The 25,304-nt window shown below is 38.1% G+C and overlaps 1 protein-coding gene across 1 annotated transcript in view; it reads left to right on the forward strand.

Annotated features, from left to right (window-relative positions):
* GPR158 (G protein-coupled receptor 158) overlaps positions 1 to 25,304 on the forward strand; it is a 298,531-nt gene that overhangs the window by 253,107 nt on the left and 20,120 nt on the right. The window contains exons 6-7 of the mRNA NM_001206442.1: positions 7,778 to 7,887; positions 22,634 to 22,872. Coding sequence (NP_001193371.1) covers positions 7,778 to 7,887; positions 22,634 to 22,872 — 349 coding nt within the window. The remainder of the gene's footprint in view (positions 1 to 7,777; positions 7,888 to 22,633; positions 22,873 to 25,304) is intronic.

The following is a 25,304-nucleotide window of genomic DNA, read 5'->3' on the forward strand; positions in this document are numbered from 1 at the left end:
AGACTGATTTTTATTATCAGCAGTGATTACATGTTAAGCAGAGCACTACAGAACAGGAAAGTGAATAGGAGGAGGATTAAAAATATATTGAGAAATCCATTTGTTAATGCTTACTGACACATTCTTCAAGAGCTTTTATGGTAACCCACAGTTAAACTTAGATCTTTATTTTCAGCCTTTTATTTGGAACTGAGTAATAAGAATGTGTCCTCTCCCGAAGGAGAGAGGCAGTGAATGACTCAGACTGAACCAGGCTGCCAGAACAGTTCCCTCATCACGGCAATTTGATGTTTATGTTAATTTGCCATCTAGAGAGCATTTATAAAGATCAGGTAGAATCACCTAATGCTTATTTTAAACAAAAGAAAAAAGGGTTTTGCATCAGTCCTGAAGGAATAAGTGTAGGAGAAATAATTACACCACTCTAGCTGATCAGTGCTTTCACATACATTTCTTCCCCATCCTGGGGGCCAGGGAGGGGAGAGGTTATTAACTCAGCTTCCCAAATGAAGGAGGAGATAGAATGAGCTGCTCAAGGTCATGCAGTTAGTAAGTGGCAGAGAAGTCCCTTATGTCTCCAAATACTGAAGTCTTTCCCTGTATTCCTCGGCTTCTCAAGGAATCCAGGCTTCTTTCTGCTCAGGGCATTGAGGGTGGGTCTTGGCACTGCCTGCTTCCCCACGGAGGGTGGAAGGACTTGTGACTGTAGCGTGAATCATTCCTTTTTTAGACTTTCAGCGTTGTTTATAGAACCTGTTGTTTTCTGGGTTCTGCACACTTTCTTCAACAAATTGGCAAGTCTTCAGACTCTGAACAGAGAGATGATTTTTCTGAGTGAATGGTGGATGCAAGAGTCTCAGTGGGAAAGGATGACCCACAAAGCTCAGGTAAACAGATGGCCGAGGGCCAGGGGCCGCCTGAGACCAGGAAATGGCTCGGTGAATGAGCATCTTGTGTATTCTCTTCTGGGCAGTAAAAAAAAAGAAAAAAAGCTTTTGCTTTTAATCATCTTTTAGGTAATGTGAATCTTTGTCATTTTTTATCCTTTCTTCTCAAAATGCTATACTTCTACTCTCTTTCTGTGATTTCTGTGGCACCTTTTATTTCTTTACTGAGGTCTGAGGTTCTGAATATCCTCCAGTTTCTCTGAGGTCATTTTTCTGTATCTTGCTGCCTCCATATGTCAGTTCATAGATATCATATATGGTACCTTTTCCATTTCACTCTCAGATCCCTAGTACTTAGAAACAACTCTCCAGCAACTTCTCTGGTGATCCAGTGGTTAAGACTTTGCCTTCCAAAGCAAGGAGTGGGACTTTGGTCCCTGGTTAGGGAATTAAGAACCCACATGCCCCTCAGTCAAAAACAGAACATAAACAACAGAAGCAATATTGTAATAAAATATAATAAAAGCTTTAAAAAGGGTCCACTTCCAAAAAAAAAAAAAAAAAGTTAAAAAAAGAAACAACTCTCCAGACCCCATTAAGAGTTAGGTATTTATAATTATTACATAATTTTTTTTGTTTATTACAAAGTAATACATTCTCATTATTAAAAAACCAGCTAGTACCAAAAGATACAAGTTAAAAAGTAAAAATCCTTCTCCCTTCCCCACCCCCTCAATCCCCAAGCCATCCACCCCAGAGGTAAATAGTCTTAATTGTCCATTGAGTGAGCAGCCAGACATTTCTTTTTTACGTATGTAGAAACAGAATCATATCTTAATACTCTTATGCAACTTTATTTTCATTTACAATTTCTCTTAAAGATGTTTCTACAGCAACAGAGTCAGATCCATTTATTATTTTGAAATTCATGGCTTTGCATTTTGTATGGCTATAACATGAATTATAGGTTTAAGGCATCCCCTCTGAGTGGGAGAATATTTTCATTGTTTTTCTATTGCACAGGATGCCTTAGTGATTATTCCTGGATATGCATCTTTGCTTATTTTGTATGCACGTATATGTGGAACATTTTTCTAAAAGTAGAATTCTTAGTGCATTTTATTAGGTCTTAGAAACTTTCTTCACCCTCCCTGGAAGGATAAGGATAAAACTGATGTTTCTTCATTTATCTGTGGTTTATTCAGTGCTTCTATTAATACTATAGGAGTTTTCATTATTTTCATTAAGCTTCTGAGGAAACACATCCACAGAACTTAAGGAATTTGTGTCCTTAAGCTCTGTGTCACATGTCCCAGGTCAAATGTCCAATTAGTGGTGGAGCCCAGACTGCCACTTAGGGCGGTTCAGTTCAGTTCAGTTTAGTCCCTTAGTCGTGTCCGACTCTTTGCAATGCCAGGCCTCCCTGTCCATCACCAACTCCCGGAGTTTACTCAAACTCATGCCCATTGAGTTGGCAATGCCATCCAACCATCTCATCCTCTGTTGTCCCCTTTTCCTCCTGCCTTCAGTCTTTCCCAGCATCAGGGTCATTTCAAATGAGTCAGTTCTTTGCATCAGGTGGCCAAAGTGCTGGCTTCAACATCGGGCCTTCAGCTTCAACATCAGTCCTTCCAATGAATATTCTAGACTGATTTCCTTTAGGATGGATTGGGTTGGATCTCCTTCCAGTTAAGGGACTCTCAAGAGTCTTCTCCAACACCACAGTTCAAAAGCATCAATTCTTTGGCACTCAGCTTTCTTTATAGTCGAACTCTCACATCCATACATGACTACTGGAAAAACCATAGCATTGAATAGATGAATGTTTGTTGGCAAAGTAATGTCTCTGCTTTTTAAAATGCTGTCTAGGTTGGTCATAACTTTTCTTCCAAGGAGCAAGCGTCTTAATTTCATGGCTGCAGTCACCATCTGCAGTGATTTTGGAGTCCAAAAAAAATAAAGTCTGTCACTGTTTCCATTGTTTCCCCATCTATTTGCCATGAAGTGATAGGAACAGATGCCATGATCTTAGTTTTCTGAATGTTGAGGTTTAAGCCAACTTTTTCCCTCTCCTCTTTCACTTTCATCAAGAGGCTCTTTAGTTCTTCTTCACTTTCTGCCATAAGGGTGGTGTCATCTGCATATCTGAGGTTATTGATATTTCTCCCGGCAATCTTGATTCCAGCTTATTCTTCATCCAGCCTGGTACATCACATGATGTCCTCTGCATATAAGATAAATAAGCAGGGTGACAATATGCACCCTTGATGTACTCCTTTCCCGATTTGGAACCAGTCTGTTGTTTCATGTCTAGTTCTGACTGTTGCTTCTTGACCTGCATACAGATTTCTCAGAAGGCAGGTGAAGTGGTCTGGTATTCCCTTCTCTTTAAGAATTTTCCACAGTTTGTTGTGATCCACACAGCCAAAGGCTTTGGTGTAGGCAATAAAGCAGAAGTAGATGTTTCTGTTAAACTGAGGGTATAAAAGTTTAAAACAAAAATAGTCATTTGTTTTTATTACATTTGTTAAGATGGGATATTTATGGAAAGTGCCTTTTCTTGTGGCATGTAGGGAAGACACACTAGGGATGCTCCCTTGTGCTTTCTAGGCACAACCTCTCTGTGCTCTTCTCTCCACCTTGCCATGCATTTCCTGGGGAGCTAAGCATCATTTTTCTGAATGCTGCATCCTGGGAGGTCTAACCTGTGAATGGATGGAGATAAGAGGAGCTGATGGACGAGGGGTGTTGATGGGCTGGAAGGCTCCAGGACCAACCGATGTAGAAAGAGTTCCTGCACAGTTAGGGCATGACCAAAAATTTTAGAATCTGTTTGTTTTGTTTAGTAGAAGCCTATGGGTCTCAGTGTTAGACCTTGACAAGGAGTGTGAATGAAAAGCTTTCTCTGTTATCTTTGGGTCTTCAGATCTTACTGTTGTTTAGAGAATGAGGCAAGTGGTATTTTATTTAAAAGATGCTTGTTAGTTCTACTACGCAGTGAGTAGAATCATAGCTGAGATTGTGGAATCTTGTCATCTTTGTCTTTAGTTTTTAGAGCTGTCACCCTTTCATTTCTTGTTATTTCTTTGGGAGTATTACATTGGAAATTTTAGAGGGGTTGTGGCATATCCCATCTACTGTTATAATAACCCCGAAATGTTACTTGTATATATTATAAAATTTTTAAGTTATATATTTTATGTTTTTCATCTATTATCCCGTTTTTTGTTTTGGAATAGTAGGAGCCAAGGTGATAAGTTTTAGACCATGGTTATATAAGGACATAATCACACCCATAGATCCCTTCATGTATGTAGTAATTTTATTAAGTATTTTTTATTTTTTGTAGTTTAAATCCAACTTTAGATAATTAAATATTTACAGAACATGCATCTTCACCCTAAATATTTCCTGTGTATGGAACCATATGTCTTGCCAAATATAGAAAAAATAATTTACAACACATTCAAGGACTTTGAATCTACTTATTTTTAAAGCAAATCATGTATAAAAGTGTTTTTATATATATAGTCATGCCTAAATGATACATTTCCATCCTCCTAGTTCAAAATATAGCAAACCTGGATAGAGTAAGTACTAGGTTTTAGCACTAGATGTTTCCAAGTGTGACTTTCGTGGACTGGTCTCCATTAGGATAAGATATGTGTCATTTTTTGCTTGTTCAATAATGATTGTTGGGAGCACAGTAAACTTGAGAGGGATGAGTGGGCCTGGAAAAATATTTGACTAGCAAGACTTTCCCTTGTATGAAGCAGAGGTAAATTGTATTGGGTTGGCCAAAAAGTTTCTTCAGGTTTTTCCATAAAATGTTATGGAAAACCCAAATGAACTTTTTGGCCAAACAGATGGCACAGTGGTGAAGAATCTGCCTGCCAATGCAGGAGACACAAGAGATTCAGGTTCAGTCCCTGGGTTGGGAAGATTCTCTGGAGAAGAAAATGGCAACTCACTCCAGTATTCTTGCCTGGGAAATCCCAGAGAGAGAGCCTGGCAGGCTACAGTCCATGGGACCGCATAGAGTGGGACAGGACTGAGCACACAGGCACACCACAATAGATGTTTAGAGAAAGTCCTTAAAGCCTCAGAAGTCCTTCAGGTCCTTATTAAATGGCAGCTTCATCAATACAGGTCTCACCACCAGCATCTGTCATTCTTCTTTTTTAATAAATGAAACTGCTTACACACACCTACTAACAGAAACCCCAATGTAACACCTTCTTCACCTATAAAAGTGGTTTAATTCACAGCCAATTTCACCGATCTGGAACAAGTAATGCTTGACGAGTCAATTAGGAAAGTAGAATTGCTGTGTCTGACACTACTAGGAAACTTGCTCAAATCCTTAAAATATCAGGTGTGAAACAGGAGCGGCATGCCTTTCAGTGTCAGAGCTTTGGACAGAGCTCTGGACTGTGCTGGCCACTGACTGGTCTATCTTTTAAGCATTATTCTTCCAGAGAAGCACCCAGCCTTGTACCCACTGAACAAACACAGCAGAGATCAATTTTCTATCTTTGGTGTTGTCTCTATATTTGCAAAATAAAATAATTTTAAAGGATTCTTCTACTTTGTACATATTTTTAAAATGTATATTCCTTTCTCTGTGCTTCTCTTTTCTTCCTGAATTTGTTGTGTTCTGTATCCAAATAGTATAAGCAATCAAGCTGACTTTAAAGCTAGCTAAAAAAAAAATCATGTTTGATCAAATGGGTGGATAATCTGTGCAAATTTGTTTGAAAATGGGGGGACTGCTCTGAAGTTTATTATAATACCTAGCACATCCCGCCACTTTAATCAGTTGATTGATTTTTGTAAGCCTCTGAAGAAACCTCCAGGGACTTCACTGGTGGTCTGGTGGCTTAGATTCCGCACTCCCAGTGCAGGGGGTCCAGGTTGGATCCTTGGTCAGGGAACTAGATCCCACATACCACAACTAAAAGAGTTCTCATGCCACAACTAAGACCCAGTGCAGCCAAATAAATGAATAGATTTTTTTTTTAAAGGAAGAAACTTGCAGTGTTGAAGAACCAGTTCCTTAAAATGCCCATGGGGTACACCCCGGCTTAGACCTTAACACAGAAGGCTTCCTCTCAACAAAATTGGGGGAAACAAACCTCTAGGCAAAGCATAGTGAGTTCCCGAGAGGCAATATTAAAGGTAAAAGGAAATTGGTGGTTCGGGGGTGACACACTTTCTCTCTTGCTGGCCCTAAATGTGTGTGTCTCTCTCTCACCCCGCCCTCCTACACCTCTGCGAGCAGTTTATATCTTGTGCTCATGCACTCAGCAGTTGTACGTGTTCTTTGGTCTTAGGTTACTTAGTGCCAAAAGCGGCTCACTTCTATCCTGCTTCACACACTTCAAATAAAATATCTTTATATCTAGTGGTAGCTGCTAGTATTGGAAAGAAAAATGGGAAGAGTTCTTGAAAATACGCCTTAGGTAGTTCTTCTAGTAGCTAGATTTTTTATGGGTTTCCTATTTTTGGTAGATTTATGGGGGGTTGGGATGCAGTACAGATAATCCTCTCAGGGGTATTTCATATGGGGGCGGAAGATACTACCAAAAGTGTGGATACAGGAAAAGGCAAGGCTCCAGGTGAGAAAGGCAGGCAGTGAAAGCATATCTGGCTGTCCCATCTGGGGAAATAAAGACATTTAAGCTTGGACAACAGACTGGTTCCAAATAGGAAAAGGAGTACGTCAAGGCTGTGTATTGTCACCCTGCTTATTTAACTTATATGCAGAGTACATCATGAGAGATGCTGGGCTGGAAGAAGCACAAGCTAGAATCAAGATTGCCGGGAGAAATATCAATCACCTCAGATATGCAGATGACACCACCTTTATGGAAGAAAGTGAAGAGGAACTCAAAAGCCTCTTGATGAAAGTGAAAGAGGAGAGTGAAAAAGTTGGCTTAAAGCTCAACATTCAGAAAACGAAGATCATGGCATCCGGTCCCATCACTTCATGGGAAATAGATGGGGAAACAGTGGAAACAGTGTCAGACTTTATTTTGGGGGGCTCCAAAATCACTGCAGATGGTGACTGCAGCCATGAAATTAAAAGACGCTTACTCCTTGGAAGGAAGGTCATGACCAACCTAGATAGCATATTGAAAAGCAGAGACATTACTTTGCCAACAAAGGTCCATCTAATCAAGGCTATGATTTTTCCAGTAGTCATGTATGGATGTGAGAGTTGGACTGTGAAGAAAGCTGAGTGCCAAAGAATTGATGCTTTTGAACTGTGGTGTTGGAGAAGACTCTTGAGAGTCCCTTGGACTGCAAGGAGATCCAACCAGTCCATTCTAAATGAGATCAGTCCCGGGTGTTCTTTGGAAGGAATGATGCTAAAGCTGAAACTCCAATACTTTGGCCACCTCATGTGAAGAGTTGACTCATTGGAAAAGACACTGATGCTGGGAGGGATTGGGAGCAGGAGGAGAAGGGGACGACAGAGGATGAGATGGCTGGATGGCATCAGCGACTCGATGGACGTGAGTTTGAGTGAACTCCAGGAGTTGGTGATGGACAGGGAGGCCTGGTGTGCTGCAATTCATGGGATTGGACACGACTGAGCGACTGAATTGAACTGAACTGAAGCTTGGACATAATAGAAATTTAGAGACAATTGCTAGAAACGCCTGAAAGTTAGAATTAAATACTTTAAATCTGATTTGAAAGCCATAAGGAGACTTTTTGATTTGGACAGTGAATGATCAAAATCATATTTTAGTGTTTTACTCACATGAATATGTGCTCATGTCAAAATACACATGTATTAAACATCAGGTTATGAAATACTGATTTTAGTCTGTGGGTTGTCAGCTGATCCTGAAGATCTCTTTCTCTCTCTTCTCATCCCACAGGTTGTTATTTTGTACTTTGAGCCAAGCACATTTCGCTGTATTCTCCTAAGATGGGTCCGCCTTCTCGGTTTTGCTACTGTTTATGGAACTGTCACTCTCAAGCTTCACAGGTATATTTTATTAGTTCTCATTCCCATGGGAGGATCAAAGTGTTTCGCTTAGCATATAATTGCAAGCTCAGTCAGCCACTTTAATGGTTAAATTTCAGGAGTTTAGGTAGTAAAATAATATATGTTTTTCATTTTCAAGGCAATATCTTTAAGATTCTCTAGGAAAACCTTTAATACAATTGAATTTGAGCAACATGCTTTAGTACAATGTGCCATTGGTTGTGGAAAGGTTAATTCTGAACAAAAAAATAAGTTTACAATGAATGTGAAATAGTATTTACTCACTAAGAACAGGAAGAAAGACAATACAGCTGAAATAATCAAGCCCAGAGCTACCAAAGAATCCTATGTAGTAGAATTCAGCAATATGCTTACCAAACAAAAAGCTGCTGTCCTCCATTCCCAAGTTCCACGCCCCAGGGGAATCCTGCTTTTATTCCTTGGGTGAATTTCCAAAAAATAGTGTTCTTGGTTTCCTTCCTTATCCAATGTTCTCCAGTGCTTATCAGCCTTATAAATTGGAGAACATAGTAAATTCCCTTATATTTTAGTTTCAAAATCACCTACTTTTAAAAATGTAGGGACTTCCCTGGCAGTCTAGTGGTTAAAACTTGGCCTTCCAATGCAGAGGGGATACAGGTTTGATCCCTGATTGAGGAGCTAAGATCCCATGTGCATTATGGCCAAAAAACCAAGACATAAAACAGAAGCAATATTGTAACAAATTCAATAAAGATGTTAAGAATGGTCCATATCAAAAAAAAATCTTTAAAAAAATCTTTTCAGTGTATATGATAAATATTAGGAAGAAAGAGGCAATAAAATAAATTACCAGTCCACAAAGAGTAGGGGTAGCTGGAAATGATTATCCAGGGCTTTCCCTTGCCTCCACTTCCCATATGGTAGTGGTGCCAAAGAACATAGGAGGTAAAATAGAAATTTCTCCTGCAGGATAATACTGTAGTTCAGTAGAAGAAATCCTTTATGTTGATCAGGTTTAAAGCTGCTTTAATAATCACAGTAGGCCATTCATATGTTCATGCTAATTTGACCATAAGTATTTCTCAATAAATGTATCTTGATATGGCCCATGCATGTAAGTTTATCTTAGATGACATAAATACGTCTTTAAATATTTGTCTTTAAATGCCACCCCTTCAACATTTATTAAAATGTGATCATTGCATACTCTCTATTATGCAAGAATCCCACTTAAAATTGGAGTATAATTGCTTTACAATGTTGTGTTAGTTTCTACTGTACATCAGCGTGAATCAGCTATAGGTATACATATATCCTCCCCTCACTCTTGAGCCTCCCTCCCACCTCCCCTCCACCATCCCACCCCTCTAAGGTCATCACAGAGCACTGAGCTGAGTTCCCTGTGCTATACTGTAGCTTCTCACTAGTAGTGAATTCATGTCAGTGCCACTCTGCCAATTCATTCCGCTCCATTTCTCTTATTATTTTTTGTACTTACTTTAATAACTAGGAATACTCCCGATTATCTTTTTGGAACAAATGTAGATATCCTTAACTCTCTCAAGATTCCTTTCTTATGTATGTCGTATAGTAACTTCAGGAGGTCCAGTTTAAATCTGAGTTTAGCATCTAGGAAATTATAGTCCTGTATTTCCTACAAAAGAAAGGATTAGATGAGTCTCTTGGAGAAGGAAGTGGCAACCCACTCCAGTATTCTCGCCTGGAGAATCCCATGGACTGAGGAGCCTGGCAGGCTACAGTCCACGGGGGTGCAAGAGTCAGACATGACTTAGCGACTAAACCACCACCAAGATGTCTCTGATGTTCTTCCTGATGCTGACTTTATTATTTCCATATCACAGCTCACTTTGCTCTCATGTCCGTTTCAATCTCTACTCCTTATATGATAACTGTTTTTCAACCAGTGCTCACTAAAGGAAATTGACAGTCTATTGACATTGACAGCCTATCGTGGACAGTAAGACTTCTGGAATTCCCAAAAGAATAGATGGCCTCTTGAGACTTGAGAATGGCCTCTCTCCCTGTGAGTCTTAGGGTCCTCTTTTATATGCTACAGTTTGCTTATGTAATTATGTTTTTGATTTTTAACTAATTATCTTCTCCTTGAAGTGAGGGTCTTACATTGAATCCCCAGCTCTTAGCACAATGACTGACACATGGTGGGTGCTTAATGCTTAGTAATTGATAAATGAATGAATGAAAATGTCAGCTGCAGAATTGGAAGCAGCTTCCCACAGTTCCCTCCACACCTAACACATTCCTATTCCCCTGACTTGTTGCATGTCCTCAAGTGTCTGAAACATATGACACCATGGTCTGGAAGAGGCTGATCATGGGACAAAAACACATTATTGGGTTGGCCAAAAAGTTCATTCTAGTTTTTCCATATGACATTACGGAACTTTTTGCCAATCCAATAAATAACACAGAACCATAAAGCAAGAAAATTCCTTCCATTCAGGTTCTCTTTCTATCCTTCTGATTATTTCCAGGAGAAAAATTAGTTTGGAAATAATAGATCTTTAACACCTGCCCAGCAGTTGCTAATTTTCCTTTACAACAAAGAGCAGATCAAACTTCAGGCTTAGAGCCTCCCATTGCAATACGACCTAGATGAAATCTATTCTCTTTATTTCACTGTATTCATTTTCATCATTACATTCTATGTGTGAATTATCTATCAGTTCTTCCTTTAAAGTGGCAATGTAAAATTTTCTTTAAAATATTTTAAATAGAAGAAATTTAAAGAAAATATTAGCTGGTACGCAGATACAGGCAGGAATCTTGAGAGTGGTATGCAAATGATTGGGATTTGGTAAACTAGATCACTTCATCCTTTTGTTTATTTTAAAGACTATAATTCAAACTGTTTTCTCTCTGTGTCTCTAGAAGGCATTGCAGTGAAGGATTACCTACTGAAGGCTTAAATCGAGTGGAAACTATTTCTAATTTAATGAGCTGAATTATTCTTATCCTGTCTGAACCATATGGGTTTATATTATATTCTTTTTTTCCATATTGTTTAAATGGAACTGATTCCAATATCATTTAAGGCTGTAAACTGAAGAATCAGCATCCCAGAGGAATGAGAGCAACCCGAGGGAAGTGACTGACCGAGCCAGCTTTCTGTCCCCCATCCTTAGCGCTGCATCTTGCCCATGTTATATGCATTCACACATTTGTTAAGTGAATGAATTGGCGGATGGTTATAATGAATGGAGCTGCAGGGATGTCTCTGCTAGATATCTCTTATAGGCAAGCAACACATGGTCCTCAAGAAAGGGCTTCAAAGATTTTATATTAATAGTAACATGATTGAGAGCAAAGACATAAATCTTTACAAATCCAAATTTGAATTTCAGTTCTTCCATTAATTATTTATACAGCCAAGAGTAAATGACTTTAACGTCTGAGAATTACTTCTCACCCCGCCTGTAGAGTTGTTGTACATCTTAAACATGATAGAAATATATGTAAATATGTCATGTAGGGGGTTTTGGTTGCAAACCACAGACACTGACGATAGCTAAATTAAGCAAAAAGGGAATTCATTGTAATGATATGGGGAAGGCCACAGACTGAAGAGAAAGCTGAGGATCCAGGTTTGGGCAGACCTGACCCAAGGTGGCTTGAGGGATCAAGGTAGCCTGAGCTAAGGGATAACATCCCTTGAACGCCATATTCTGATTTTCATAAGAACTTCATTTTTTATTTCAAATTTTTGAAAAGTAAATCTCACCTCTCTAAGGCTTAAAATTCCAAGGCAATTATCAGTACTGATAAATAAAATGATTATTGTAGTCTCTTGAGAATAGGATAAACAGGAAATACCCGAGTTCTTGTTTTATTTCAGCCATTTCCCTCAGGGCTTAGTAAAATTGTTGAACATTTCTTTTTCTTTATCCTGATCTCTCACTGATCAATGGTAGTGTTAATAGAATTCCAGTAGCTCTGAAAACTTGAAGAAAATATGAAAAAGGAATAGGATCTCATCTGTCACTAGAAATGACACTATTATCCTGGAACTTAAGGATCTTATCAGTTAAATTTCCCACCTTCTGCTTTAGGGGTCTCTCCCCACATTTGAGAGCCATACAGACAAAGACTACCATGCCAATGCAAAGGAAAGTCACAAGTCTTGTATTTCTTAACAGTGCAGTATAGAAGTGGAACAAGTTAGAGGAGAGAGGTGAAAGTGGTCCACTCCTCAGGGAGGAGTTGTTTTATCACTGACATTGTTTAGAAGGAAGGAGGTGTTTTATCACTGACATTGTTTAGAAGGGAGGAGGTGTTTTATCACTGACATTGTTTAGAATCACCACCATAAGGTGGTGATAAAAAGCAGAACAACTTTGACTTATTATTATTGCCTAAAAGTCTATAAAGAAATTGTTACCTGCGCCCAGGACAGACATTCCCACAACCCCACCTCACTGTCAGTCTGTTCATGCAATGCACTTTATTTGAACCTGAAACTGTTTCTCTTCAGAAAAAGAAAGGAGAAAGGGACAGATTTTATTTGGCTCAGTAGGGATCATAAGGAAACACAGAGCTGAAGTAGACAAAAATGAGAAGGTTCATTTATGAAAAGGAGTTTCCTTCAATATCCATAGATTTGTTTGACTTAGGACATTAATGATGTAGGACAGATCTAAAAGAAACCTCTCACAGAATACCTGCTAAGCTAGGTTTGCTGGTTGGTTAGTTTTAAGAAACCTAGAAAGGCAATATCTCTAGGCTCAGGAAAGCCAAGTATATTTTCAAGAGGAACAATGAGGAACTATTTTAAATGAAAGGGAATGGAGAGAGATTAAGAAACTCAATGCCAGAAGAACATTTTCCTATTCCCTACAATATGGTTTCTGAAAACAAATTGCCTTTTCCTTTTTCTAAGGCTAATCAAGAAAAAAACAAAACTTTTTTTGTTTGTAGTATATATAAAACGAACATTTAAGCAAGCTGCAAGAAAACCTTCTTCTGGCTCTGACATGGAGATTTTCATTTCATGCATTATTCAGGACTACCCATTCTGGATCAGTGCAATTCATAGCAGTTTTCTCTACTATGCTCATTAGCACCAAATATGTACGCTTTGTGGGAAAGGATAGATAGATAGCGACTTTTGTTTCCTATTAAACATTTTTACTAAAGTGTAGTTAATTTAGAGTGTTGTTTTCATTTCTGCTGTACAAGAAAGTGATTCAGTTATACATCTATGCATTCTTTTTTATATTCTTCTCCATTATGGTTTATCACAGGATGTTGAATATAGTTCTCTGTGCTATACAGTGGGACCTTGTTGTTTTATCCATTCCATATATATAGCTTATGTCTGCAAACCCCAACCTCCCACTCCGTCCCTTCCCCTAGTAAATTTTGAAAAGTGGCTGGAAGATATTTATATTTATTCATTTCAGGTATTCTTACAAGGAAACTTTAAATTTTTTAAAGCGCAAAAGGAAGAAAATCTTTTTATACATTTCCCCAGTGACTGATGATGTTGAGTTTATTTTTGGGTGTTTATTGGTCATTTATTTATCTCTTTGGAAATACGTCCATTTTTTAATTGGGCTTTTGCATTTTGGTGTTGTATGAGTTTTTATAAATTCTAGATCTGAGGCTCTTAATCAGATAAATTATTTGAAAATATTTTCTCCAAATCTATGGATTTTCTTTTTTTACTTTCTTGATAGTGTGCTTTGGTGCACGTATTTTTTTTTTTTTTTCCTATGAAGCTCAGTTTATCTGCTTTTTCTTTTGTACATATGCCTTGGTATGATATTTAAGAAACCATTGCCTAATCTCAGGTCAGAAAGATCTATACCTCTGGTTCCTTCTAAGCATTTTATAGTTTTAGTTCTTACATTTGAGTCTTTGATTCATTTGGAATTAATTTTTGTATATTATGTGAGATAGAGGTCTAAATTAATTCTTTTGCACTTGGATATATAATTGTCCTTAGGACCATTTGTTAAAAAAATTTCTTTTTTTTTTTTGGTAGCACTGAGCAGCTTGTGGGGTCTAGTTCAATCCAGGGATTGAACCCAGGATCATGGCAGTAAAAACACCAAGTCCTAACCCCTGGACAGCCAGGGAGCTCCCTTTTTTATATTTTTGTTTTTAAAGATTATTTTTTTCTTTATTGAATAATATTGGCACTGTTGTCAAAAAACCAGTTGACTGAAGATGTAGAGATTTATTTCTGGATGATCAGTTTTATTCTGTTGTTCTGTATGTCTGTCATTATGCTTGTATCACACTGTTTTGTTAAATTGACTTAAACCTGTAGATCAATTTAGGGAATATTGCCATCTTAGCAGTATTAGATCTTCCAGCCCATGAACACACTTTCCATCTCTTTAGATCTTTTAAAATTTCTTTCAATGATGTTGTATAGATTACATCTTCTACCTTCTTGGTTAAATTTACTCCTAGGTGTTTTTTGATGCTATAGTAAGTGAAACTCTTTAGTCAGTTTTATTTTCAAGTTGCTCATTGCTTATATATAAAAATAAAACTGATTTTTAAATGTTGAACTTACATCTTACAACTTTGCTGAATTTGGTGTTTAGTTCAGATTATGTGTGTGTGTGTGTTCTTTAGAGTTTTCTATATATGAGATTGTGTCATCTACTAATAGATACAGCTTTACTTCTCCCATCCCAATATGGATTCATTTTATTTCTTTTTTTCTTGACAAATTACTCATACTAGAACTTCTGGTACAATGATGAATAGAAGTGGTGAAAACAGACATTTTTGCCTTTTTCCTGACAGCAGAAGAAATAATCTGCAGATTCCTTCTAGCTCTATCAAATATTTGACTTGTAATAGTCTTATAACTCTTTCTTCTCCCTTATCCTATCTACTTACAATCAGGTCAAAAGAAAGGAAGGTTACTATGAGATACGAGAGCTAAAGCAGGTAATTGGAATTGATAAAATTACCTATATTGGGGAAGCTGAGTTGTGGGTTTCCTTCTTATAATAGCAGTAACTTAAAATAGTCACCACAGTCTTACTGAACTTCATGTCTCATAAATGTTAAAGTCTATTTTTGCCTAGGTGATACTGATCCTTTTAAATATATCCAGTGATTAAAAAGTAGCATATGTTACTTCTGAAAATGAAATTTTGAGAAATAGATGAAAAGCTTGATAAGCATGAGGGCTTATGACCACTTAAAGCAAACTGAGAAGTAGGACTTCAGCCTTTTTTGTGTTATTTAGTATCAAGGCTCTTTTGCCAAGAATTGAGTGGCTTTATATTTATAAAAGAAAATAATCACCTCCTATCTTTCATCAGAAGCATTTATTTTCCGGAATTTCTAATAAAGCAGTAAAATTAATAGAAATTCAAATCTAATGGAGAACTTTAAGACTTTAGGATTATTCCAATTAAGTTAGTAGAAGCTTGTATGGCTTGATTATGTACATATTCATTTCCTTGTAGTAAACAAAAAAGTTGTGGTTGAATCAGAAATGCAAATATTCTGAAAATGGAAAACTTTCTGATACTAGAGGTTTAAAATTTTGTTGTTAGTGTAACAAAAACTCAAAATTGTATCTGACAGGTTAGAGCAGTCAGCCCATTGGAAAGACAGGTGTACCAGACTTAAGCCTTTGGGGAAAATATTATTTAGAGCAGTAGCTCTCAAACTATAGCCTTCATCAGAATTTATTTAAAGGGCTTGTTAAAATACAGATTTCTGGGCCATAACCCCCAGTGTTTCTGACATAGTAGATCTGGAGGGGACCCAAGAATTTGCATTTTTAACAAGTTTTGGGATGATGTTAATGCTACTGGTTTGGGAACCACTGGCCTAGAGCAAGTGGCATCTCAATTGAACCTTGAAGGAATATGTACAAATTGGCTAGATTAGGGGTTTGTATTGATGAGGGCAGAGGGAGGGGAAGTACAGGAAAAGGAGGGCAAAGGTTCAGATAGAGGACACCATATGTTGTTCAGAGACCTGGAGGAAGGCAAGAATGGTGAGCGATGAGCCTGCTGAAGCAAGGAGGGACCAATTTTTAAAGGCCTTTTACCATCCTAAGGTAGCTGGATTTGGGTGGAGAAGCGCAGGACTGTAAACAGGAGAGAAACAGGATCAGAAGTGCAGTTAGGAACGTCGTTGTGGCTTTAACGTACAGTGTGGCCTGATGGTGGAAGAGAACAGTAAGGATACTGGTTAGGAAGCTACTAGAGGAAATAGGTTGATGACCAGGAGCTGTACAGTGGCAGTGAAAATGGAGAAAAATAGAAAGATTTGAAAGATATTCTAAGTGTTTAAGAGGTAAAAATTAAATTATTTTAAAAAATACTTTTTTATGGCTGTGGCAGTTCTTAGTTGTGGCACGTGGACTCTTCATTGCTGTGCACTCAGTTCAGTTCAGTTCAGTCGCTCAGTCGTGTCCAACTCTGTGACCCCATGAATAGCAGCACACCAGGCCTGCCTGTCCATCACCAACACCCGGAGTTCACTCAAACTCATGTCCATCGAGTCGGTGATGCGATCCAGCCATCTCATCCTCTGTCGTCCCCTTCTCCTCCTGCCCCCAATCCCTCCCAGCATCAGAGGCTTTTCCAGTGAGTCAACTCTTTGCATGAGGTGGCCAAAGTACTGGAGTTTCAGCTTTAGCATCAGTCCTTCCAAAGAACACCCGGGACTGATCTCCTTCAGAATGGACTGGTTGGATCTCCTTGCAATCCAAGGGACTCTCAAGAGTCTTCTCCAACACCACAGTTCAAAAGCATCAATTCTGCGGCGCTCAGCTTTCTTCACAATCCAACTCTCACATCCATACATGACCACTGGAAAAACCATAGCCTTGACTAGATGGACCTTTGTTGGCAAAGTAATGTCTCTGCTTTTTAATATGTTATCTAGGTTGGTCATAACTTTCCTTCCAAGGAGTAAGCGTCTTTTAATTTCATGGCTGCAATCACCATCTGCAGTGATCTTGGAGCCCCAAAAAATGAAGTCTGACACTGTTTCCCCATCTATTTGCCGTGAAGTGATGAGACCAGATGCCATGATCTTAGTTTTCTGAGTGTTGAGCTTTAAACCAACTTTTCACTCTCCTCTTTCACTTTCATCAAGAGGCTTTTTAGTTCTTCTTCACTTTCTGCCATAGACTCTGATGCTGGGAGGGATTGGGGGCAGGAGGAGAAGGGGACAACAGAGGATGAGATGGCTGGATGGCATCACTGACTCGATGGGCACTAGTTGTGCACAACTAGGCTTCTCTGTAGTTGTGGTGCCCTGGTTCAGTAGTTGAGGCATGCGGGTTTAGTTGCCTGGCCAGAGGTTGAACCCAAGTCTCTTGCATTGCCTGGTGGATTCTTAATCACTGGACCTCTAGGGAAGTACCCAGATATTCTTAATTATGCATTTGCTATTTGGAACATAGATGAGGGAGAAGTATCAAAGTTCCTCCCTAGGTTTCTGCTTTGAATACTTAACTGGTACTGGTCATTCAGACAGGTAACACATGAACAGTGGGTTAGAGGAGACAGGAATTGAGAGAGTGATGATTTTATTTTGGGACCTGTTGATATCCAATGGGTAACTGAGTCTACAGATCTTGAGCTCAGGAGAGTGATCTCAATAAACCAAAGTTACAGATTTGAGACTCACCAACAGGTACATAACTGAAGCAGAGTCATGGTTGGAATTTCCCAGGTATAACATGTAGAACAAAGACAAGATGACAACATTTAGGAGATCCTTGAGGAGAAGTCTTATTTAAAAGGAAGACTGAGGCAGAGGACTCTGTCCTGGAAACTAAAATATTGCAGACAGAGGAGTAGGATGAAAACCAAGAGAATATGACATAATGGAAGCAATCAATTAGAGGGGCTTCCTTCATGGTCCAGTGGTTAAGACTCCACCTTCCAATGCAGGGAGTAAGGGTTCAATCCCTGGTAGGGGAGCTAAGATTCCGTGTACCTTGCTGCCAAAAAACAAAAAAAAAACATAGAAGCAATATTGTAACAAATTCAATAAAGACTCCAAAAAGTATCCACCTAAAAAAAAAACTAAAGAAAAGAACAAACTAGCAATTAGATCAGATCAGATCAGTCGCTCAGTCCTGTCCGGCTCTTTGCGACCCCATGAAATGCAGCACACCAGGCCTCCCTGTCCATCACCAACTCCCAGAGTTCACTCAGACTCACGTCCATCAAGTCAGTGATGCCATCCAGCCATCTCATCCTCTGTCATCCCCTTCTCTTCCTGCCCCCAATCCCTCCCAGCATCAGAGTCTTTTCCAATGAGTCAACTCTTCGCATGAGGTGGCCAAAGTACTGGAGTTTCAGCTTTACCATCATTCCTTCCAAAGAAATCCCAGGGCTGATCTCCTTCAGAATGGACTGGTTGGATCTCCTTGCAGTCCAAGGGACTCTCAAGAGTCTTCTCCAACACCACAGTTCAAAAGCATCAATTCTTCGGTGCTCAACCTTCTTCACAGTCCAACTCTCACATCCATACATGACCACAGGAAAAACCATAGCCTTGACTAGATGAACCTTTGTTGGCAAAGTAATGTCTCTGCTTTTGAATATGCTGTCTAGGTTGGTCATAACTTTCCTTCCAAGGAGTAAGCGTCTTTTAAATTTCATGGCTGCAGTCACCATCTGCAGTGATTCTGGAGCCCAGAAAAATAAAGTCTGACACTGTTTCCACTGTTTCCCCATCTATTTCCCATGAAGTGGTGGGACCGGATGCCATGATCTTTCTTCTCTGAATGTTGAGCTTTAAGCCAACTTTTTCACTCTCCACTTTCACTTTCATCAAGAGGCTTTTTAGTTCCTCTTCACTTTCTGCCATAAGGGTGGTGTCATCTGCATATCTGAGGTTATTGATATTTCTCCTGGCAATCTTGATTCCAGTTTGTGTTTCTTCCAGTCCAGCGTTTGAAGAAGATAAGCATATAACCTAAATATAAGCCCTTATAGTAATTTTATAAGCTCAGACAAGAAGTGTGTGGAAAGTGAAAAAGTAGAGGTAGATATATGCTGCTGCTGCTGCTGCTAAGTCATTTCAGTCGTGTCAACTCTGTGCAACCCCATAGATGGCAGCCCACCAGGCTCCCCCGTCCCTGGGATTCTCCAGGCAAGAACACTGGAGTGGGTTGCCATTTCCTTCTCCAGTGCATGAAAGTGAAAAGTCAAAGTGAAGTCGCTCAGTCGTGTCCGACCCTCAGCGACCCCATGGACTGCAGCCTTCCAGGCTCCTCCGTCCATGGGATTTTCCAGGCAAGAGTACAGGAGTGGGGTGCCATTGCCTTCTCCAAGAGGTAGACATATAGTGACAGCCAATTCCTGGATTGCCATAGTTTTTTATCATTTCAACATGATTTCTTTATTTATGATGTACATAAATTCTTATTTATGAATTTATCTACTATTAATGAGAACTGAATATATACTTTAAATATGCCATTTTGTATTAAATTTTGGAGATTTTTTTGTAGTCCTTATATATGTTACTGTGTTCATTGAGAATAGTGAAACCTTCTCAACAGATGATAGCTTAAAGATTAATCTATGAAAAAATAGTCGGAAAAGTAATCTGTGTAAGTTTAATGGTTGCACTTTTTCTACAGCTGTATTTCATATAAGTGCATGTCTAAGGATTTCACTTTTAGAACTTGGTTTCTAGGCAGTGAACCCATGTAGACTAACAAGAGCTAATTTTTTTTAAAGATGTAGCAGAATTTTCTCATTTTATTTTAAGGCAATCCTAGAAAAATGCGTCTTATTCCATTTTACAAAAACCAATATCCTGAAATGCTTAGACTGCAGTGCAGAGTTATGTTACTGTATTTTCTAGTGTTTGAAAGTCAGTAAAATCGATAACAGGAGGCTCATGAGGGCTGGGCTTTGGTTTTTCCCTCTCTGGAAATGAGATTTGGGGACCTGACAATCTTGAATTCTCAGACTCTATGATAAATACCCATGGAAAACATGAAAATGTCTGATTATTTGGAAGCTGGTTTCTTGACTAAAAGATTACTCTACTGGGATCATATAGACTTCCTCTGCAAAAAACAAGCTCATCTGGTTAAGAAGTAGTATATTTTAAAGATATTTATTTTAAAAATTCGCTCTTTGCTCTCTTTGAGCAAATATGTGAAAATCTTCAAGTAACAGAAAAATTAATGACTTTCCACATCTCAGCCATAGAAAGAAAGTATAAATCATAACTCTTTTTCTCTGAAGCAGTGGTTCTCAACCCAGTGAAAACCCCTCAAAGTAACTTGAAAAATCCCTAGGAGTTCCTCTGGGTTAAGGAAAACTTCTACTCTTGCCAAACCTTTCCACCCACTGTCCCTCAAAGACAACATTCCTCAAAGACTTTGTTATGTTTTTCCCTTCAGTTAGAATATCCTCTTATATCTTTTCTACTTTCCTCCATTTCTGTCAATTGATATCCGTCAAGGCCCAGACCAACTACCACCTCCCCTCTTTATCTAACTTTAAATGTAGTAGAATCTATAAAATACTGAATCACTGTGAAATTGTTAGTTTCACACCTGAGACTAATATCACAAATCAACTATACTTCAAAAAAAAGGGTTAACAGTGGGTTTAGTTTGGGAACAAGTACAAGTGATTCTTAACAGGCAGCACTTCAACTCCCTGGAGCAGAAGTGTTTGAGGCCTGTAGAGGGAGGCAATGCGTTCGCTACCAGTGCTCGTGTGTTTCACCCAGGGAATGGAGAATAACTGCTAATCTGGTGAACTACAGCTCTTCCTTGATTTACAGTAGAATTATATCCAGATAAATCCATTGTAGATTGAGAGTATCGTTAAGTTGTGAGCGCATCTAACGTACCTAACATCATAGTTTAACCCAGTCTACCTTAACTGTGCTCAGAACACTTACAGTAGCCTCCACTTCGGCAACATCATCTAACGCAAGGTCTGTTTTATAATAAAATGTTGAATATCTCATATCATTTATTGAATACTGTACTGAAAGTGAAAAGCATAATGATTGAATGAGTACAGAATGGTTGTAAGTGGATCAGTTGTTTAACCTTGTGATCCCGTGGCTGTCTGGGAGCTGAGGCATCAGGAGAGAGTATTGTACCACGTACCATTAGCCCAGTTAAAGATCGAAATTCAGGTTCAAAGTACAGTTTCTACTGAATGCTTATCAATTTGTGCCATCATAAAATCAAAATATCACTAAGTCGAAGTGTTTAAAATTGGGGACTGTCTGTAGTTAAACAATGAGTAAAGTGATCTTTTGTATTCTTATTTTATACTAAAACCTTTCTGATGTTGTTCCACATTAAAATTGAGGATAAGTATTTTATTCAGAATTAATTCACACTGTGTGTTAGCTGAAGGACAATGGAGTTAAAGATATGGGTTAAAGTGAAAGTTGCTCAGTCATGTCTGCTTCTTTGTGACCCCCGGTGCTATAGCCCACCAGGCTCCTCTGTCCATGAATTCCCCAGGCAAGAATACTGGAGTGGGTTGCCATTTCCTTCTCCAGGGGATCTTCCCAATGACCCAGGGATCAAACCCAGGTCTTCTGCATTGCAGACAGACTCTTTACTGTCTGAGCCACCAGAAAACCCAGAAATATGGATAGGGGGAGGATAAATATGAACATGCTAGAAAATAACTTTCTTTACTGGATATAAGGGGGAAGAGCTATCAAAGCCCTGCATTGAGAGAAAAGATAGTAAAAAACATCTAGATTATTTCAGGTGTGTAAGTTTCATTTCTGGATTTATAATGATTTTTATGAATAATTCATAGGAACATTTAATATGTTGAAAGAATGAGATGGAAGAGGAAGCAGAAAAGCTGAAAAGATGAATTTATTTAGAAATTGATTATGGATACCCTTATAGTACCATAAACCATTATGGAAGTTTATGTCAAGTCACAACTTTGTGACCTAAAATATCAGAATGAGAGTAGGGAGTTAAAATCAGCTAAGAATATTCTGGAGATGATATTAAAGAAAGGATAGCTGGAAAGATCCCTATAGTAAGGTTGAATTTTGTCTTCACATCATTTTCAGAGATGAAACAGTTCTTAGATACCATGTAATCCAGTAGTTCTCAACCCTGGCTATGCATTTGAGTCATATATACACCAAAAAAATGAATGTAGTTCTTGTAGGTCATATCCCAATCTTCTTCTTTAATGCAATAGTCTTATTGAGGGGTATTTAAATAGTCCTCTTATTGCTTTTGTTTTTGTACTCATAATTATTTTTCATTTTGTGATACAATGATGACAAAGGGAGGCTACAAAAAATTATTTTCAAAAAATACCTTTTATAACATTCTACTATAAAGAATAACTCATTTAAGGAAATTTTTGACTTAGTATAATGTAAAATCCAACTACCAACTTTCAGGACTATCTTTTGATCCCTTAGAAACCCAGTTTGAGCAGTGTTTCCCTATGGATCTTTCTAAGGTCCTGAGAATTTTCCTTGAAATATTAAGACATCCTCAAAAGAATTCCATCCTACACAAATCTATTGACTCACTGACCTCTAACACAGGATATTTGTTCTGCTATTGGAAGATAAAATAGAAAGAAATTCAGTAATGATAACAAGTGACACTTTTTTTTTTTTTTTTTTTAGTGTTAAAATTCTGCCTAAGTAAGTTTGGGTAGATTTAGATTTCACCAAGAAAAACCAGATATTTTAGAGTTTTACTTCCTGGATGTTAGGTTTGCCTTCACATTTTGATGTCTTGCTCTCCCAGGGTTTTGAAGGTGTTTCTTTCACGAACAGCCCAGAGGATTCCATACATGACTGGTGGACGTGTCATGAGGATGCTGGCGGTAATACTCCTGGTAGTGTTCTGGTTTCTCGTTGGCTGGACATCATCTGTTTGCCAGAATTTGGAGAGGCACATTTCACTCATTGGCCAAGGGCGAACGTCAGATCACCTCATCTTCAGTATGTGCCTCGTTGAGCGCTGGGATTACATGACAGCAGCCGGTACGTGGTCACTCGGTTTGTGCGGTTGTCTTCTGTTTGCCCACTAGCATGACAACGGACTTCCTCAGAAGCCTTGCCAAACCCTTACACAAACTCTAGAGGAATTTTACCCATTTGGTTTTGGTAAAACAATATTATGAAACGGACAATAATGATATGTGGAACGCAAACTTTTTCTGGGAGTTCCCGTTATTTTTCAGAGGTGTGCAGCTTTGTTCAGAAAACGCCCTTCTTTGTGCAAGAAGGAGAAACACAGTAAGTAAAGGCAGCTTCTTTATACACAGACTTTCTGTTTTCCATCCTATCAGTGTGTCCCCATTTGGCTAATAGTATCGATTGTTTTGACTTATTTATTTTGGGAGAAAAAAGGAAATGTGCTGGTATTTTTAATATTGTTTGAGTCCTGTGATATATCAGACTTGGTCTCTATAGAGTGCTCTGAACAAAATTTCTAATTTATCTTTCCTCTAAAGATAATTTATTGGGAATCCTCTGGCGTTCTGGGATTACACAAACACAGAACCTTGCTACTTGTGGGGAGTAAGTTATGTGACTGAGAAACTGGAGAACTTAGAAGAAGCCCATGATGAGCTGGGCCAAAAGCACAGATTATTTTTCTGGTACCTCAGTCTTTTGGAAAATGAGAAAGAGAAAATTCCATAGGAATTTTTCTGTTGTTAAATATTGGGCTATTTTTAAACTAAGCCTGCAGAGATACAAAAACATTTTATTATTTTGTTGTCATTCCCCTCAGTCAACCAGGGACAAATCTTAACTTTCTTTGGCAGATGTCAAAAATAAAAACATGAATTTAATTCCCATTATCTATCTCCTGCATATTGGCAGTTGTTTGTGGAATGTTCACATTTAGTATTTTGCTGGAAGCTCATAAAATGTGTACATTGTTTACAATTTGAATGGAATAATATTTTTCTGAGAGGGTATTTTAGGATTCATATAAGCCTGGTATCTGTAGTAATAAAGCAATGTGGGTACATAAAGGGAATGGTTATAGCACTATAATAATATATAAAGTTAGTCATCATTATTTTGATCAATAGCAATGAAAATATCTGTAGTTCCATATCAGTAGATATCAATATCAGTATTAGAAGATAAAGCATGGGTAGGAAGCAGTTCTGATTCTGACTTTCATCTGAATATGAAAATTAAACAAATTGTGTAGATATAAAATTTCTACTTAATAGAAACCTGTAACATTAATTTACATTCTTCAACCCAAGTTGACCAAACTAAGAAAAATCGTTTCCCAATATTACTATGAAAAAAAGCATATTACATTTCTTTTATGTTTTACAAAGAATACGATATTCAAAATACATAATGAGGCATCATTAGGTTGGCAATGAAGAAGCAGAATGAAGCCCAAGAATTTGCTCTGTATCAGGTTCCCAGGTGATGCTTCTGCTTTTGGGTGTGAGACCACACTTTGAGAAGTACTGCTGTATGTCCTTCTCGATTCTAATGATGCCAACTCCAAAATCCCTGAATTTGGGTTGTCTGTGTGGGGCGGGTGTGGGTGTGTGTCTTCTAAAAGCAACCTAGATTGAATTTACTGATTCATCACACCACTTTCTGATTCTCCAAATTCCTTTAACAGATTTTCAAGACTCACAGTAAACTTAAGCAGCATTGTTAATCCAGCATTATTTACAATGTATTTTAACATTACCCTCTTTTCCAGTTAGGCATTTCCTTCCTGTTTCACACAGTTCCTACCCACCTCCACCACTCTCCCTATCAAAGGAAATGTTCTTTCTACCTCTTTGTAATATTCTAAATATTACCCATGCCTCAAAGAACTTCTCTTTTATAAAGATTCTCCTAGGTTCTAGTCCAAATGGTTGTCTTCCTTCATTGAACTACCACTGTACCAAGAGACTTTACCACCTAATTTTGCTTTCGATTCTCACTTATCTTTATAACCCAATAGTAAACTACCTGATGAGAGGAATAAGTCTCTTATATATTTTATATGTACCATAAGGTCTTCAGTACTAGAGACATTATAGGTATTTAGTGGATCTTGTTTATTATAGAAAATTCTTATATATAAAGAAAGTTTATGTAAAATGAACTACAGGTTACTGTCAGTTCTGTATTCATATTTATTTCTACATAGAGATCACAAATGTGACCTTCTTTAGGGTGCAAAATACTTTAAAGTAAAAGACTAATGATAAGGTATAGAGATCAAGAGGTAAGAGGAAGTTAAATGTTTGGTGATAATATTTTTACCTTTTAGTGATTATTTTTGTCCTACTGAATAATTTACTGAACTACTCATAAACTACTGAAACACCTTAGTTTCAAAATTACACTTTTCTTGCAGTGACACAGTTCTCTGAAGAAAAGACACGTGATTTAACAACAGGAACAAATATTTTAAATTAAGACTATCTTGAAAACTC

This window comes from Bos taurus, chromosome 13 (assembly GCF_002263795.3).
Source record: "Bos taurus isolate L1 Dominette 01449 registration number 42190680 breed Hereford chromosome 13, ARS-UCD2.0, whole genome shotgun sequence".
NCBI lineage: Eukaryota > Metazoa > Chordata > Mammalia > Artiodactyla > Bovidae > Bos > Bos taurus.